Below are 14,330 nucleotides of genomic sequence, written 5' to 3' on the forward strand. Positions count from 1 at the left end.
CGTTTACTTTCTACTGGCGTCCTTGAGTTTATAAGGGAATGTATAGACTACACACATTTTATAAAGGAAAAGTTTACTTTTGTCTTTGAAAAAAAAATATGGGTAAAATTTATATCAAACATCTGAATACCATTGACCGTTGCTAAATTATGCATAGGTACAGCGTTTAGTTTTAAACTATACTTCATAGCTTTACGGCATATAAATAAAGTTTTTTTTTTTTTTTAACAAGCATTCATAATGTTGTTGCCTTTGTATTCTGTGATTTCTAATATTTAAACAATCCGTTAAATTGTTCGAAAATGTCTATTTCCATACTAAAGTGAATATAGTCTGAACCAACCTTAACGCGTGACGGTACAGCTACTTACAGTAATTTGGGTGGATCCAGGATTTTTTAATATAACTCAATTTTAGGGCCACGACACCCAGTCTTTTGAGGTGCCGACGACGGAACTTAATGGTTTTAGTTTTTATTATCTGTCGTGATGGGGACACTACGCTTTTACCACAATTTTACGTTAAATCTTACAATTAGTAACAGATTTTATAAAGTTACTGTCAACATGCCGTGGTGTAGGTATAGTTTCTTTCTTTCTTTTATACATTATTATGGATTCCACCGGACTTTCGTATAATCAGTGCCGGTCTCTTAATGATTGTGATGGAAGGGAATGTAAATTTTTGAGGTTTTTCTTTTCCCTTTAAGATCCATTTTTTTCACAGCAATGATTGTTTGAAATTCCTGATTTTCGATGGGAAAAAATATCTACTTAAGCCTTTTTACGAATCGCAGCCAGGGTATGATGGGAAAATAATTTATTCTGATTGGCCAGAGTCTTGAGTGTTTATTAATTTAAGTATTGATTATATAATTAGTATCGTTGAGTTAGTATCTCGTTCCACAAGTCTCTAACTTATTTCGAGGCTAACTCAATCTGTGTAATTTGTCCCATATATATTTATTTATAATATATTTTTATTTACATAAATTTTTATGTCGATCGAAATTTATCGACACCACAGCCCTAAACCAACATAACCAGGAAACATAAACAAAATGGAATCCTCCACAGTATATCTAAAAGCGGAAAATTGACAAGTACCAAAGCGGTTGGAGCACGCAATAAATCTGAAAACGCAGTAATTCAAGCAATATCCGACCTGCCGACAACACAATGATGTCGCGGCCGGGAATCGAACCTGGCCATCAGCGATCGCGTATCCCGTTAAACCACGTTCCCGTTTCGGCTCAAAGTTTAGAAGTTTTAAACTTTTTAATAAAACTGGCTTTGTCGTCAAATGCAAAAAAAAAAAAAATAGTTTATAAAATGATTTTCGGAAAATACTCTCTTATTACTCGGTTACACTTTCCAAGACTCTATTGCGAGAATCTTGAATACCTCAAGGAAAACTGATTGACTGACTCACATATCAACAGCTCACAACCTAAATGGGTGCGCTAACATTGAGAAAATATCTCGTAAATCCCACAAGAACGTATTGAATCATAATATTAAACCTACCAAACAAACATTTTCTTTAATTACCCGAGGACAAACATAAGGCTAATTGTTATACATATTGATACGGGCGCAAAACCAATAATTTTGCAAAATGTAGTTACTCTTATAGGTGGTAAAGGAGGACCTTGGCGAATCTGGAATAAGGCCTACGATTTATTGACCCCAAGCTAATCTGGATTCTACGTCGCACTGTGGGTCAACCGGTATTCTATATAATTCGTATACAATATAAAATGGTGCCCATAAACTAGTCACTATACCGTGATGACTTCACACCGATACTTAAAATGCAACAAAAGTCATCATCATCTTTGAGCTCAGGGTTTGACCAATTACCACAATCTAGAAGTGGACAAGTCCGGGCCGGATTTATTTTTTAGTTCTGCGTTAACTGTAATGGGTAAATCATGGTAATTATGGGTGAAAAGATTTGTACGTTTCTCAAATCGAATGCTTACTTCTTCCTCCTGGTTTAACTCCGGTTGCATCCTCACCACTTTGGAGAGGAGCCCAGGGTATGCTTTTCACCATGAATCCTGGATTGTGAGAGTCAGGTTTTTACACGAAGCCACTCCTATCTGACCTCCGCATCTTTTGCAGGTAAACCTTATCCGTATTGGATCGATCATGGTTACATATCCAGTAGCCTAAATGTGCAGGTTTCGTCTCGATGCTTTCCCTCGCCGTAAGAGCGTCGGTTAGTTTTCAAGCTAATGTACATAACTTTGGAAATAGTCATTGGTGCATGGTCGAGGTGCGTTTTGAATCTGAGCGTTTCTGCGCATCACGCATTTTAACCGGGCACCTTACCGATTCGACCATAGACGCCAAAATAAAAAATAATGTACATATAAAAATCTCGTATAATTTAGGAAAAAATGAAAACCTTCATGTCCAGGCGAAAGGTAAGGTCAAAAGTATCTACTCTCTTTTTGCATGAAGGGAATGAATGCGAATAAAGCTTAAGAAGTATGCAAGAATACTGACATGACATGTAGCCTATCTCTAGGAAAGAGGCTTAGATAAAGACTGAAGATGGTTTAAAATAGATTTTATGTCCTTTATTTACCGAGTTTGAGCCATAATAACGCGGTCAGCTAGTAAAATATAAAATTCCTCTCACGATCGCCGTTAAAAATGACACCTGCTCAATACATCAGCGCTTGCGCAGGTACAGAATAAATTGCAATCTTCTCAGATACATCATGACGGGTACATATAACATAACCTATTCCCAATTTATTGGCTAGGTGAAAGCACCGTTTGACCGCAAATCATGGACTGTCAACACATACCCTATTTGAGAAAATGAAGTTTTAAAATGAGATAATTTAACGGAAAATGGGTTCCTTTATGGGCGTGGATAGATTTGTTTAGGATTGGTATCGGCTTGAATATGCACACAATTTATCTCATTATGAGTTAGTATTTTTTGTTTACATATATAAAATAATATAAATATGGCTTTATCCCGTAAGGGGTAGACAGAGACGGAATTCTTCAAAATTATTCAAAGGTCATGTTCAGCAAGGATGTTTGTTTAATTACCTAAATTTGTATTTATGTTAATCTACGATACAGTTAACGCATGGTGAGGTTCTGTTTTGCGCAAGACGACTCTGAGTGTGAACCAAAGTCCCGGGTTCGCCTCCGGTCAAGTGATGATAGAAAAATAACATAATATTAATGTATTCTCGGACCAGTCTAAGTAAAAGGCGACTAAGGGATAGGCTTATTAACTTGCGATTCTTTTTTTTGGCGATATGGGCTAGCAACCTGTCACTATTTGAATCTCAATTCTATCATTAAGCCAAAAAGCTGAACGTGGCCTATCAGTCTTTTCACGACTGTTGGCGCTGTCTACCCCGCAAGGGATATAGACGTGACAATATATGTATGTATTATCTAATCTACTCGTACCTTTCAATAAACAACAATAGCAGTACCAAGTAGCGGCAACCGTTGTATTTGAGAATTATTGATATTGAAATCGGTTCGGCCCGCGGCCGTCACGGCCTATATCGGACTTATTTCTGCTCGTGCCAGATGGTAACTACGGTCAATAAAGCCATATCAATCTAATGTTTATACTAATACAACCGTTCCCGGCAAACGTTGTTTTGCCATATAAATATTTTTAAGTGATTTCTAGTTAAAAACAAAATGTTAAGGGTGGACAACGCTTATCACTAAGGGGTATGAAAAATAGTTGTTGGCCGATTCTCAGACCTGCCCACTATGCTCAAAATTTCATGAGAATCGATCAAGCGGTTTTTCCAGAAACTTCAAAATTTCGGAGTACGTTAACGAACATTGTGACACGAGAATTTTTTATATAAGATAATATTAAGCGATAATTGTTTTATTTCATTTGTTTTAATAAAGTATTTCACTTTATTAGTACATAAATAAATTTTATTCCTCATTAGGCATATAACCGTTTTTTGAGCCCAAAGTGGAATTGTGTTGTCGTTATTTTATTATTCGAATTCATGGTCATCCTATTAATTAAGTATAGGTCAAGCTTTTAATTTCGCTAATTTAACATTATGATTTATGGTAAGTTAATTTATTATTAATTATTAGTACTTATATTCGATTTGTAAGGTTAATTTAAATGTGTATAGTGTTTCGTATAATTATATTCGATTTATGCTCATAATGAAATGATAACTACTCTAAATGTTTTTTTACGGCACAATTTTTGCATTGCCTACCTTCAAAACCTAAATCTTGTTCAAAACATTTACGTTTTTCGAATGTAAGTATGTAAATGTATGACAGATGTGACGAATCTAAAAAGGTTCTATTTCGACACAGAACCCTCAAAGTATTGCTAAAAAGCAGACAACACTGAAAAACCCCAAACCTCCTGCCCGTAGCAAGACACGCGCGACGCCGTTTTTATCGCGCGAAAAACTACCGCTGTTTCGCTTTTTACTATGACGTGAAACGGGATAGCGATAGTTTTTCGCGCCATGTTACGGGGGCCGTTAACCACCACGTTAACCACCGCCATGATACGGGGGCCGGTTACAGTTTCGATTATCTATCTATACATACATACATACATAAAATCACGCCTCTTTCCCGGAGGGGTAGGCAGAGACTACCTCTTTCCTCTTGCCACGATCAGCTATCACTACTAAATTAAAGGGAATTATTTATTCACTTATCTATCTATCTTTACCAAAACCAAGGAGAAGCCAAGCAATGCAATAAAATCACAATATGTCCCCGCAAAACGATTAAGTACTAATTTCATACCCGTTCCTTATAGCTTTACTATGATTATTTATATAAAATTACATCTTCTGGGAATATACTTATCTGCGTGTGCGTCAAATTATTTATTCAATTTACGAGCAGCTAGTTCTAAGTACTGATGTTTATTATAACCCTTGTGTAATATAATTTTATAATAGGTGTCCGCCTGTCTGTTATTTATATATATAACTTATGTACCTATTTCGTAATAGGTTCTTTTAATACATTTTTGATCAAGGCATACTTATTTTTATTGATTTATTTCTTGTCAGAATTGGTGTCGGATTTAATAATATATAAACCTCCCCATTTTTTTAAATCGGTTTATTAGTTGGCGCTTAACAAGGCTATCCCTTAGTCGTCTTTAACGAGATCCATGGGGAAGATATGAAGGGGTTCTATTTTAAAATGTCGGAAACCACACGGCACATAGATAAGTGTAAATAAACAAAATAATATACAGCTGAATCTTTTCAAGACTGTTGGCTCTATCAACCCCGCAAGGGATTTAGGCGTGACTTTAAGTATGTATGCAATATCATTTACATACATTTATACTTATATTCACGTCCCTATAGTTTACGATGTAAACAAAGTTACATCAAACATACATATTAGCTTAACCCACTAAGTACGAATGCCGTTTTGCTGTCAAGGGTTCACACTGGAGGGCACACCTCCCATAATTACGACGGGCGTGACGTCTTAATCTAGGATGCCATTGCCGACCTAACGTTAGTTATTGCTGATAATTACTAGACTTAAATGTCAGAATGGCTAGATGCAAATATTTATGTTATATGAAACGAAAATAAACTAAGTACCTAATACTTCTAATACTATTAATGCGAAGGTTTGTTACTCGTGAAAGAGCAAATACTACTGAACCGATTGAGATGAAATTGGTATGTAGGTAGTAAAGTAAAAAAAGTAAAAATTATTCGTAAAACACCACAACTATGTACAAAAATAGACATGAAATATGGTGCTCCCTAAAGGGTACCCCCTCAAACTGTAAACAATATAATAGACGTGATTTTATTTTTGTATGTATGTATATTTATTTATCTTGCTCTGTGCCAACGCCAATCTCCTGTTTGGTTTCCTTCCACCCAAAGGTTGACTGGAAGAGATTGCATTAGCGATAAGTCCGCCTTTGTACCATCTATATCTGCTTTGTGCTGTTTTGTATGTTTTACACTTATGGTGCAATAAAGAGTTTTATCTATCTATACGGTGTTCAAGATGGCGTTATATCCCGTTCCTGTTTACAGCACACAAATTCTGTGACCTAAACCTAAACCCTAATAATAGCATCGCTATCTAGTAATCATTTAGATGGAGCGAAATACCGTTGGATTGTCTCGCTAAGTCCACGATTCGCCTAATTCATGCAACGGCGCTTGATACGTGGTCAATTGCGAGCCTTCGTCTCGACGCACATGAGCGTTCAAACGCCGCTCTCATTGTAAAGATAAGAAACGCGGCGTTCCAACGCTCATATTGTCGTGCGAGTGTATTATGTCTTTATATCTTACAGTATTAGCAGAGCTAACAGTCCCGAGAGGCTGGTTGTTAAATATTACAAGTTCATTAATTTATTCATTCGTATAATCACGTCTATATCCTTTGCGGGGTAGATATAGCCAGTAGTCTGACAGGCCACGTTTAGTTGTTGGGCTTAAAGATAGAGTTGAGATTCAAATAGTGACAGTAGCAACCTGTCACTATTTGAATCTCACCTCTATCTTTCGCCAATTTAAGCCTACCCCTTAGTCGCCTTTTACGACATTCAAGGGAATGAGATGGAGAGTGGTCCTACTCTTTTTTTATATTGGGGCACACATGGCACTGTATGTATACGGCATATTACAAGTTTGTAGCGTCAAAAAGCGGCGTTTCAAACGCTCGTGTGGCCGATGGAAAATCTGAACAAAACCTCCATATTAAACGCCTAGATTGATGGAAAATTACCCATAGCGGGCGCAATAGATGCAGCGCGGCGTGCACATGACTCATCAGCGAATGCAGATTCATCGCATCTGGTTTGATTGTATGTTTACGACAGGACCTGTTCCCTTTGACACCATGGCATGGGTATATTGGAAACTTGCCTTTATTTGGGGCATCGCTCTTTTGTGGGACTTTCCAGAAAAATTTTACTCCAGAAACTGGTTTGGTTAAGTACTGATAACTTCTAACAACATCAAAAAAAAAAACAAGATCTTTCCCGCCATGCCGTGTAGTTTCCGGCACCGGCAGAATAAAACCACTTTATGTTTCCCACAGATGTCGTAAAAGGCGATTAAGGGATAGGCTATAAGCTTAGAATTCCTCTTGTAGGCGATGGGCTAGCAACCTGCCACTATTTGAGTCTCAATTCCATCATAAAGCCGAGATGATCGTGGCCTTTCAGTCTTCAAGACTGTTGGCTCTGTCTACGATATGTACGTGGCTATAAGTAGATATGTATGGAGATATTAATATCAGAATGGAGAGCAAATATATATTTTTTTGAATTTATTGTTATTTTTTGAGTTGTTGTGAGTCCTGCCGTCAGTATTCTGCCATGCGTTTTTTTGTTTTAGAATAAATATTTATTAGGTGTAACTTTTATTGACAATTTTTTTTTATTTCTTGGCATAAATCCAGGTTACATCCTAATTTCTCTGGAGAGAAGGATGAGGGCTATTATATTGGAACTATGCGTAACCAACCATGTTTCCCCCCGTTACCCTTTACAGTAAGAATTTATTTTAACTGCTCATTACTTATCATTTTTAATTTATATAACGTGGTTACAGGAGAACAGAACCTTTGGCCCATATTGTCAGCGATGCTATTATAGTTACGGATTCGACACTAAAACCGTTTTACAGCTTCAAATCTGTTGATAGATACACATGCAATGCACGGAAGATATGAATATTTCCTTTGATATTTCAAATTGCTTAGGGTCTGTTCATACGAAAATGAGACGCGACGCGACTATTAAAAAAAAGTAATTAAAATTAAGACGAAAATTAAAACATTTTTGTTATTCATGCCGTTGATATTGTATATTTCGTTTAGTTGTCCACGGTTTCGCTCCCGTGGAAATTGGCTTATGTTACTGTTCTATATCCATTTATTAATTTATCTCAGGTATCCATAATAACAATTGAATTCTAAGAGACAGAAAAGATATACGTAAGATTAATAAACACAAGAAATAATAGTACATAGTTTCTGCTTATTTCAAAAGAAATATCTACTTATGTGACGGCCAAAATTAAAAATAAGGTCGTGTATTTTTTGGACATATCTCTTCTCTTTATATAATAACGTATATGTAGTGTGGATAACGTATTGATAGTACCTATAAAAGAACGGTTAACAGTCAAATAAAAAATAAATCCTGCATTGTGGAATAATTTTTAGATTAAAACACGACTGGACTGCCGGCGCGGCGGGGCGTCGTGGATAACAGAAAACTAATTGTAGCAATTGAAAATTAATGCCGTTTGGACAGCCCCTAATGTTTGTAATCTATACTAATATTATAAACCTGAAGAGTTTGCTTGTTTGTTTGTTTAAACGCGCTAATCTCAGGAACTACTGGTTCGAATTGAAAAATTATTTTTGAGTTGAATAGACCATTTATCGAGGAAGGCTTTAGGCTATATAAAATCACGCTGCAACTTTTAGAAGAATTGAACTTGAACTTGCAACTTGAAGAACTTGCGAAGATGTAATGGAAAATGTGAAAAAAACGGGGGAAAATTATTCATCCTTGAGGGCTTCTATGATGCTCAAAATAACAATTCCAAGCGGACGAAGTCGCGGGCACAGCTAGTAATTTCGAAGCTGAACAATACTGAATTGGTTTCCTGTTATGACCCGGACTGGATAGAGGCTCTTTGCTTGTGAAAGGAATTAGAATAAAAGATAGGTAAGAGCTTGAACGAGGGTCAGTTGAGGAAATGTCGTGAGGAAATCTACACGTTCAGGCATCTGGACAGTGACAGTTAAATAATATGGTTAGATTCCCCTGCAAATGTTGCGGAGGCCTGATATCAATCACATCGTGTATAAACCGACTTGCCCATTCGATGATTGTGGATATCAGAGGATCCTGGTCTCCTCTTTCGAGAGTTAAGGAGGATGACTATGTTTTAGTGTGTACAAACATACATACATATAATCACGTCTATATCCCTTGCGGTGTAGACAGAGCCAACAGATAGACTTGAGATTCATTTAGTGACAGGTTGCTAGCCCATCGCCTAAAAGAAGAATCCTAATTTTATAAGCCTATTCCACATTCGCCTTTTACGACATCCATAGGAACGAGATGGAGTGGTCCTATTTTTTTTTATTGGTGCCGGGAACCACACGGCACAAGAACAAGTGTGTTTTGTTTGGTGTGTACAAGTACTATTCATTGGTTTAACCTCTAAATTCATGCTACTTAAATGAAAACAACGATGATAACTCACCTAATTTCTGAAGGAGGCCGGTAAGCGGCGCTGGTGACGTAGACCTCCGAACCGGAGTCTCTCGGCGAGCCGTTGGGGTGACGTCTGCCGTTCCGGTCGGTGCGGTGGTCGGCCCGGTCGACGGTACGGTCGCCGTTTCTGTGCTCGCCGCCGGATGGCGACCGGGTCCGCTCGTCCATTGTCTGGGGAAAAATTGGTGTGTCACTTCTATTACTTCTAAGTATATTAATATAAGGGAAAAATTTTAGTAAATTTAGTCGTTTATATAAGTTGACGGCCTCTGTGGCGCAGCGGTTGTACGCTTATCTGTGACACCGGAGGTCCCGGGTTCGAATCCCGGCCAGAGCATGATGAGAAACGAACTTTTTCTGATTGGCCTGGGTTTTGGATGTTTATTATTATTCGTTGAGTTAATATCTCGTAACACAAGTCTCGAACTTACTTCGAGGCTAACTCAATCTGTGAAAATTTATTATTTATTTACCTACTATAAGAAAACCTGGGCTGTATGGAAGTCGTTAATATGTTTCATTTTGGCGTGGAGATGTATGGAGAAAAGGAAAATGTGGGTTTTCTGTAGTAATCTGAATGTCTACAAAAGGTAATTTGGTTCGAAATAAAGGATGTCGCATTATTATTAAGAAAGAAGATGAAGAATTTAAACAATTTATTAGGTACTATGAAAAATTCTCTGATTTTGGAATAGCGTACGATTTGTTTTAAATGATGATTTATTTTAAATACAAACAAACAAACAATCATTATTTTAACACGATAACACAGTATTTATGCGCAGGCGTTTCGTCCCTTTTATTTGTTTTCGCGGTATTAATCGTTCAGGAAACCGATTTGATGCACGTTATAAATAAATCACGCCATCTGCTTCGGTAATGCGCGTTGAAACATTTCTGGTGACTGACGTAAGATGTAAACAAATCTTTGGAATATTTCGCGGGTACTGATAGTTGGAATTCATCGTATTCTGGCTACAAAGGCTGGTGTTTATTATGGTCAGGGAAAACGAAGGGAAATCTGTGTATATACATACCTAGATACATATAATCACGTCTATTTCCCTTGCGGGGTAGACTGATAGGCCAAGTTAAGCCGAAGCTTAATGATAGAATTGAGATTAATTAGTAACAGGTTGCTAGCCCGCCTTTATCCTTTTCTTTTTTTCGACATTCTTTCTATCTATTGTCAATTTTTTTCCTTTTTGTCTGAATCTACATAAAGCCTTAACTTATTGAGTAGATTTAAGGTGGATGTGGCCTATCAGTCTATTCTATACTGTGGTAGAAACCAGCCCCATAAATGATACAGGTGTGATGTTAGGTACCTATCACATCTGCAGATTCATCAATTTTTTCAATAAAGATAGAATAGTGAGTCGTCTTTAGTGAATGTAAGCCTACTCACCGTATATTCTGATAAAGTCCTTTCCGACGGAGCCCTGTGACTGTCATTTTCGTCCCTAGACGAGGCTCTATGAAGGTATGCTCCAGACGAAGGCGAGTCCACTCCTGAACGATGTGTAGCCACGTAATGATTATTTTTCACTTTATGTGCCATTTTAAAACATTCACGTAACACTCACGCACATTTTCAAAGACCAATCAGTTTCGCGCCACAGTCCTTGACATTATTTTTTTTTAATTTATTACTTTTAATTTGAAAACTTTTACGCCAGTCAGTTTGGTCTAATCTGTCATCGTTCGTTCTAATTTCAAAATGATTGGATCTTGATATTTTTATTTCGGATCTCGGCCAGTTGTTATTCTCTAGGTCACTAGTGCGTGTTTGATCTGTAACAAAGGAATAAATTGGTTATTTTACGGGACTATTATTGTTCTGACCTTTTTTCTATCAACCTTCTAATGGAACTATTTTGTGGTTATCTGCAGATCAATCGGTCTATTATTGTGATCGATTATTGAAATGCCAGTTTCAATTTGAGCAGATTTTTGATAAGGCACGCTGAATGAGAGTACCTAATTGCTACTTGGTAGTACTTTCACTGTTATAGAAATGAAAACTGAGATGACCCATAGTGATCATTCATTTTTTGTTTATGATCGTATCTGTAATAGATTCCGTGCAACTTCCTTTACAATTAAACATATCGAGGTCAGAAGTCAATAAGAGCAAAAAATTTATAGACATGTCAAGGTTTTTTATGTTAGAAACAATGGTGGAGACTTTACGAAGATAAATGGTTGTACCTTCATATAAAATTTAAGTAACAGGTACTTACTGTGGTTTTTAATGTACTTTGACTATAAGGCTACTGTTTTTCTTTTTTGCTTTGGTATACAAACAAACATATATATAGTTATGTCTATCCCTTGCGGGTTAGATAGAGCAAGCAAACTCGAAAAGACTGAAAGCCCATATTCAGGCTTCATGATAAAATTGAGACTCAAATAGTGTTAGGTTGCTAGCTCATCGTCTACAAGAGGTATCCCAAGTTTATAAGCCTTAGTTGCGTTTTACGACATCGATGGGAAATTTATGGAATGGTTCTATTGTAAGTGCCGGAAACTACACAACATTTCTGATAGATAACTTTAATGAGACATTAAGGACTTATCAAATTTCTAAAATAGTTCTATCCATGTGAGCTAAAGGCAATTCTAGCATCTCACCACCAATCTCTGTAGTTCTGCGCAATGGCAATGTTATGCAAATCAAGTGCGCTTTCCAAACAAAATGTTGACATTACAAGAGAAAATCAATTATGTTTGTTTCGATTGCATTGAATCATTGAAGTGCTTAAGATCAGCAGAGTTTGTGTTTTTGGCGGGCTTTCAAAATTGTGTTTACGTTTCGAACAATGAACATCGTCAGTGGAGACGGAATGTCTGCATGTTCGTGTGTTTTCAAAATTTGTTTCTCAATGAATGTTATTTTAAATATTTCTGTAGTTACTTATCATTAGCAGTTATCGTTACATATTATAATATAAAATTTGCATGCTATAATTAATAGCTGATCAGGAGTACCTAAATATGTTTTATGCTACACCATGCAAATTTATGCAAACCCTTATCAAAAGCACATAAAGATTTTTTTTTCATTCTATTGTCAGTCATGTCCCGTGTGGTTTGGTAAAATCAAGGGATAAGCTTTAAAAAATGTGATGGGATGGGATATTATATGTCGCTATATGAGTCTCAACATGTATGTAACATACAAACATATAATCACGTCTATATCCCTTGCGGGTAGACAGAGCCTATCCCTTAGTCGCCTTTTACGACATCCATGGGAAAGAGATGGAGTGGTCCTATTCTTTTTTGTATTGGTGCCGAGAACCACACGGCACCTAAAAGAAGAATCTCAAGTTTATTAGCCCTTTGCTGGATTGAATCGTAGCAAATTTATCGCAACTACCGCTGACGTATATCGATACTGGACTAGTATTGCATACAGTTGCATTGCCCGACCGCCCACTAAGAAATATTAATCTTATGAAAGGTAATGCGGTCAGCTTTGAATTAATTTCAAACGCTAATTAATGGTTTGTATCTAGGATCATTTCATGTATTGATGTCAGAATGGTATTTGTTTATAGATGACTTGTTACCCGTAGCCCTGTTAGTGTATAAATTGTAGTCTATGTGTTATTCTGATGTAGAGATAAAAAATAAGATAAAATTTATAGTATACCATCCGTTTGCTTTTTCTAAAAAGGCTTTTACAAATCAAAATCAGAATTTAATTAATGTCACATAATGATGATGGTGCTTATATAAGAAACACGCATATTTAACTCCAAAATATTTTCTATTTAGAAAAACTCGTACTTGTCATTTTTCTCTTCAACAAATGTAGTATCGATAGCATTAACGTAATAACATTTTTAACTTAATGCAGTCGGGTAAAAACAATAGAACAAATGTAGATCGACAGCATCGATTATACTGACGTAAATATCGAATAAAACCGATTTGTATCGATTACGTATAAACATTTCAATTGCTCCTTATGTTTTGATAATCTGTTCAAATCTAATGTTTATATTCGTAAGCCAATAGATTTTATTCTTAGAATAACTGGATAACAGGAGAGCGCGCAGATATTGCGCATAATGATAGGTACCTAAATATGGCAGAGAGCATAGCGTGAAAGTATTTTTTTTTTAAATTAAATACTATATACATAACTAAAAATACTTAATGGTTACGTTGTTATTATCGTAGGTATATAGGTAGATACTCGTAATAAGACGATATAAAAAAATACACATGGTATTTAATATAGTAGTCGGTATAAATAAAGAAAATTATAGGTAATATAAAAACTTCAAAACATAAAAATAATCGTAACTTATTGCGTCTTTAAATAATTGAGTGAAATACTAACAAAAGACGGTCGTACTTTTTTGTCTCTTGAAATTTTTACTGTTTTGTTGGCGGCCTGCACGTAAATTAAACAATACATTTTAAACATTAGGTATACGAGCTCGAATAAATAATATTATAAATGCAAAAGCACCTTTTCCTTCTTTTCAATATTCTTTTATATTTTCCGATATTTTTTTGGCAAAGCTCTGTCGATTTAATGTATTTCTTTTTATATTTCCTAAATGTAAAACTAGATCGCAATTGAACTAGAAAATTGTGATATAAAAAACATATATCTATGTCTATGTTAAAATGTTACCATTCTTGAGCACACTCTATCATTAACAGAGTAATCTCTGATTCGACTTCAATCAAGTGTGGTAGTATGGTTTCCAATCCATATAATTTTTTATCTCATTCCCCCCCATCATCTCAGTAACTCTTATCGTTAGTTTATCATGTTGTAATATCTTAATCGTGTGTTTTGCTATCAACAATATAAGTTAACATATCAGCCATAGAGTTTCATTTGTTCTGGCAAAGAGTTGAAATATATTGTTCCATCTCTGGAGTATACCTATTTCGTAAAAAGAAAAATCCAGCTGATTTCCATTCCTGCGGGAATTCCGGGTAATATGCTATGACCTTCTAGACATACAAGGAACTTAGATGCTGAATTTCAGATCTCTAGACCCAATGATTTGGGCTGAGCG

General features: G+C 36.1%; 1 protein-coding gene across 2 annotated transcripts in view; it reads right to left on the minus strand.

The window, feature by feature from the left end:
* Positions 1-14,330, minus strand: part of LOC106135096 (uncharacterized) — a 98,136-nt gene that overhangs the window by 9,171 nt on the left and 74,635 nt on the right. For both annotated transcript variants that reach the window (XM_060946509.1, XM_013335293.2), the window contains 2 exons: positions 10,691-11,076; positions 9,272-9,453 (listed from right to left, as the gene is read on the minus strand). In XM_060946509.1, coding sequence (XP_060802492.1) covers positions 9,272-9,453; positions 10,691-10,843 — 335 coding nt within the window. In that variant the 5' untranslated portion in view covers positions 10,844-11,076. The remainder of the gene's footprint in view (positions 1-9,271; positions 9,454-10,690; positions 11,077-14,330) is intronic.

Source organism: Amyelois transitella, chromosome 11 (genome assembly GCF_032362555.1).
Source record: "Amyelois transitella isolate CPQ chromosome 11, ilAmyTran1.1, whole genome shotgun sequence".
Lineage (NCBI taxonomy): Eukaryota > Metazoa > Arthropoda > Insecta > Lepidoptera > Pyralidae > Amyelois > Amyelois transitella.